We start from the raw sequence: 5381 nt of genomic DNA on the forward strand, positions 1-5381 counted from the left end.
CTCATAGGGAGGGGGGGGGCAGGAGCTCCAACAAGGCGTTTGGGACAGAGAGTGAATACACATACTATACAGAGATGCTGTATGAGAAAACCAATTCGATTTTGGAACATTGAACAATGTAAATCTATTCTAGTAGACCTCAACAAAGGAAATATGATCAGTAGAAATGGCCATGACATGGGACCTTTAAGGAGTTAGAGACTGTGTGAAATTGGCAGGTAGGCTAATTCAGAGTGGCAGGAGTTCAGGAGTTGGTAAAACATTTTGGGAATCCAAAATGTAATCGATTTGCGATGATTAGGAGCACATCTGTAGCAGAACCAGACCGGTTTATTGTGTGTGTGTGTGTGTGTCATGTGATTTCAAGACCATGAAAATGTGACTGTGTCGCGGTGAATAACCTCAATAGCTGTGAAGATATTATCTGATCAAAACAAATGGCTCCCAGTGTTTTGCCCAGGAAGAAATTATTTATTTCACCCCGTTGCCAAGCAACAATGATATCTTGAATTTATATACAAGGCTTTTGAAGCCAAAAAAATGATGAGTGACTAGAAGCTAAAAAGCTACTGTGGAGATGGAACTCAAACACTGCAGTGCACAAAACAAATAAATGTGCTGCGGATATTTCTCCATGAGCCTAATGCACAGTAAAACAATTGAATGAACTGTTTCTGAAATGAATCCTCCCGTGGTTTCTACATTTTATCAGGCAAACTAGCTTCCAGCAAAAACAAAGTAACAGAAAATAGAGATCTGCCCTGAAGTTACATTAACATACGCTTTAAAGTACAAGCTGACTTTTCCATTTGTGTGTGCATTCTGTTATGTCTAAGAATATCTGCTTGAATTAGTATGGAAAGTATCAAGAGAGTGCAAGTGGGAGAGAAAGAGAGAGAGAGAGAGAGAGAGAGAGGAAGGGAGACAGAGAGGAAGAGAGAGACAGAGCAGAGGAGGATAGAGAGAGGCTGAGACACCAGCAAAAAAGGGGAACTGGGCGAAAGCAGAAGTGATTTCAGCGTCCTGGCAAGTTGCACATTCGCTCTAATCGAGAGGGAAGAGAAAGTAGGTGAGTGTGAGAGACTGGCCGGGGAGCGCAGGATTCATCCAGCAGCTGGGGGGGGAATAAGTGACCGAATGGAGTTCCTCACAGTTGGTGTCTCTCCTTGGACTGAGTGACTCCCAGCAGCCTAAGCGGGGACCTCCAGGCCTCAGTTACTTCCCCTTTTTCCATCTCAATCTGAATCGTCAGGAGGAAGCACTCACACAGCCACCAACAGATCCCTCACATACACACCCATCACTGAAGCTATGGGGTCAGTGAGTGAACTCTGCGTGTCCAGCCTTCAGACGTTCTTGTGTCCAGCCGTGAAGCCGCTTCAGCAAGCTCCAGGTAAACTCACATAACTGTGGGCCTTATGGTGTTGTTGTACGATTGTTTGCAGGTCGCTTGATGTTGTATTTATTCCTGTAACATGGCTTAAAATAGATAAATCAACATCAATTAAAATATGTCTCATACTGGCGATAAAAACATGTTGCTTGGCAGTGTTTGTGTCCTTGTAGGTGCTTGTTTGACCACATTCACAAACACACGGGATGATAACAGCGGGACAGAAATAGAGGTAGCTTCCCGTGGCTAAGGAGGTTCTCTCATTAACTTAAAGCTCTGTGCACACACATGCTGAGAGGGAGCGGGCTAATGTTATTACTTACTGAGTAGATCTAATCTCCAGTAGGTCTCACACACTATCCCCAGCCAAAACCCATTGAACTGTTCAAGATGACTTCTCACAACCTCTTTCACACATCGTATGGCAACACTATAACCTCAGGTAAAAACAGCCACATATTTCTGCTTTTTCCCGAGCATTAAAAAAGGTCTCCCTGTTGCTGTCTTCTTCGATAACGGGGACAGCATGTTGTTGTGTCTACAGAGATCACCTCCTAACCTGCATAAACAACTCTCATAATAACAGATGGAGGAGAAGTAGAGCTGGCTAAGACGTTGACCTCTTTAGGAGCTTTTTCATACTCCCCATCTGTTTCTAAGACGTATCCCTTCACTTCACTGTAGTCATACCAGAATCTGAACTGTAATGGAGCCAGTTTGTGTTACTGTTTGTTTTGGATTGTTGGTTGTTAGGTGATGCAACTGCATTACCCTTCACTGCAGGGTTGTGTACAGGTTTCTATTGGGAGTGCTTAAAACTATGTTGGCAGACAGTGTTGACATGACTAAAGCGGCTTCGCTGGGTTGTGGTGAATCAGCTGACTGAATGGGGAAACAGTGCTGTCTCAGTGATTTTAAAAACACCTGAATCAGCACCATGGTCAAACATGAGAGGGGACTTATTTTTCCGATTTGGTATTTCAAACGCTACGTAATCTAGAATGTTCTGTTCTGGTATCAAGAACATGGTGACAACAAAGATTATCCGATTGTTGTCTCGCTAAGAATAATTACTTGACACATTGGGTAGAATGGAAGAAAAGTTCTGGTTTGATATGTCAGCGGGTTGTCATTTGAATAGTTAGCCTCCAGTCTAAACTTAATATATTCCCAAAGGCTTTTTCCCAGCTGTCACCATCTGCAAGTGTCATTTTTTTGCATAAACCGTTATGAAAACCTACATGTTGAAATGGCAGCCGTTGCATTTTGGACTCCTTGTGGTGGGAAGGGTTTGCGCAGTATTCTGTATGGGTTGGTGTTTCTGTTTTTAATCATGAATCATGCTAGTGATTCATGTGTGACTCATCAAATGGTCGTGAGTTCTCATTGTATCATGGATCAGCATCACTACTAAATGACTCCTGAAATTGAGCCAAATGCTGTTTGACATGAACAAAGTTATGTATATGAGTGATAGGTTAATAAAAGTCACCTGGCTGTTTCACTAGGTGACGTGACGGCTTATTTCCCAAAGTCTTTATGTTTCCCGGGGTAATTTACATTGATTATTTCAGTTGTCTTAGTCACTCCTCTTAACTAATTAGGCCTACAGTGTTATGTCACTGCCCTTTCAGACTGTAAATGTTACTGTGAGTCTAACTTTCACAGTCTCTGAGTGTGACTCAACATGCCCAATGAATCTTCCCAGGGCACAGACTGGGACTGATAGCAGCCAGAGCATCGCCCAAAGAAGACGTGATTGTAATTTAGATGCTTAATATCAGCGCTATTTGCTCTCTTAGGCCTGGGGTTTGCCATGATTTTCATTTATGGAAATTAGTCCATGTGGGCTCCAGCGGCAGTTCAGGAAAAAGTGATTTATTTGGGAGCACCAACAAGCCCGTCAGTGAAAGAGTGTTCAGAATATTTGCCAAATCAGCTTGTTGTTAAGGAGGAGGGTGATGCTATGATAGCAAACGACCTCTGTGTGGGAACCTCGAGATCGTGGGCCTCCTTTTTTAAGCTTGATATTACATTTGTTTTGGTTATTGGGTGTCTCAACTTTGTATGGTGAAAAAGTAATGAACACTGAATATTTACATGAAAGACGATTATAATGATGTCTTAAAAGATACGTTTTTCTACTGGTAACACACAGTTTGATATGTTTTGGATTCTGAACAGAACAGTCCCTGCCAGAGCTTCAGAGAGGCGTGTGTGGGTATCAAAACAAAGGCGAATGAAATCCATACAGCTCAGTAAGCCAACTAAAGTCCCTCTGATTGCTTGGGAGGAATTGTTTTCTCTGAGTTCTTGGTTTTTATCTTGAGGAAACGCAGTGAAATTAAGAGGCGTTTGTGATAGAAAATAATGTTTTTATTGTGTTTTATACTTTTTCTCTGACATGTATGGCATACTGTATCTCTTATTGTTGCACTGCTGATGTACGTATATCGACGCTGTCCTAAGCTTTCATGCCTGTGGACACAATCCATCTACGAACAGAAGGGGTTTTATTGTGTCATTCCCTGACATGTATGCATAATGTATCACAGACGAACAAATGCTTTGTCAGCCTGCAGTCTACCAAGGCTTGTTGGGGTGATGTCAACTGCAGAAATGTATGCAGTGCAGAATGCTTTGTGTCTAGCCCGAGGAAGAGTGACTTCTAGACAGGCTGTCCAACTTCAGCAAGAGCTCTCTGAATTCCACACTCTCTTTCTAAAATGATTTGCAAAGCCCCATCTTCCGACAGCAGTATGTATATCTAATGTAAGAGTATGTGAGTTATACTGTAGGCTGCTTCAAAGGAAACGCCTTAGAAAGTATACAATCTTGCTGTTAAGGAAACGTTAAGATCATGTTGTATGATAGAGCTTTATGCATGTAATACAAAGTGATGGCTGCCCACAGATTTATCTTTATCTCAGTAGCACATCAGAAAGGTGAGCTATTTCCTTATTATGACTCAAGTCATTAATTAATGGCTCAGGTCTGTGGGCTCAGAACAGTCTCATAATACACACATGCGCACAGAAGGATTCACACTTGTATTTCCGGATCCACGCTTGTGTTTTTCAATGCACACACAAATGTGTTCCGTTTCATATACATGTAAATAAAATCCAAATACAGAAAAAAGTTTTAAATGTGTATTTTTGATCCACACATATTTGTTTTCCGTTTAAAACCTCTGAACCTGCAAACACAAACCGCTTTCTGTGCATGGATCGCTGTGCATTCGTGTGTGGGTTTTTTGAGACTCCCCTGACGGTCAGCCGATTCGTACTTGTAATTTTTTCTATCTATATTTTCTATCAGACTGTCTCCTCAATTCTAATGCCAATCACATTAGCGCCGCCCCCACGAGGGCGTAGATTTCTGTGACGTTTATGACGTAGCGCCTTCATGACGCACTTTGCGCAGTCCGGAAGGCTGACAAGGGTCCATGGCGCCTGGGTTATCGGCTAGAAAAGGATCCGCTCTAGTGTAAATCATGACGTACACGTTCTCGTTGTTGTTGCGGTGATGCCGGCCACGATGCGTCGGTCGTAGAGGATCCACAGGGACGGGTTGTGGTCGCCATGATCCGTAGTCGATAGTGGTCCAAGTAGCGAAGCGAGCAGGATGGCGCGCCAAAGCATGGTAATCGTGAGCTCTCGCTCAATTCTCGCGAGCGGCTCGGAACGAGGTCAGTCATAACTGAGCAAAGTTAGCATCATAGATACTAGACAACGCAAACTATAGCAGACTAGCCAGTACAGACTCTGCGTGAGCAGCGATTGCACTTGTCGTGATATAGGTAGAGAAACGATTCTCCACTTGTATTTCCTATCTTCCGTGTTGTAACAGCTGCTCAAGGAACATTGTTATTTACCAGGAGCTATCTTGGCGACTTTTATGTGACGAGTATCGTTGACTCGCGTCGTGCCTTGGTGAATAAAAATAAACCATAGTGTCCATCCGACGCATCGCTAGTCACTATGGG

General features: G+C 43.0%; 1 protein-coding gene across 2 annotated transcripts in view; it reads left to right on the forward strand.

Annotated features, from left to right (window-relative positions):
* cyth1a (cytohesin 1a) overlaps positions 1 to 5381 on the forward strand; it is a 36645-nt gene that overhangs the window by 4398 nt on the left and 26866 nt on the right. The window contains exon 1 of one of the 2 annotated variants that reach the window (XM_010790684.1): positions 1147 to 1393. The exons of the other annotated variant lie outside the window; for it this stretch is intronic. Coding sequence (XP_010788986.1) covers positions 1312 to 1393 — 82 coding nt within the window. The 5' untranslated portion in view covers positions 1147 to 1311. Of the gene's footprint in view, positions 1 to 1146; positions 1394 to 5381 lie in introns of those variants that run through there. 2 annotated transcript variants of the gene reach the window in all.

The sequence above is a fragment of the Notothenia coriiceps genome, unplaced genomic scaffold, assembly GCF_000735185.1.
Source record: "Notothenia coriiceps isolate Sejong01 unplaced genomic scaffold, NC01 NC01_scaffold00001471, whole genome shotgun sequence".
Taxonomy (NCBI): Eukaryota; Metazoa; Chordata; class Actinopteri; order Perciformes; family Nototheniidae; genus Notothenia; species Notothenia coriiceps.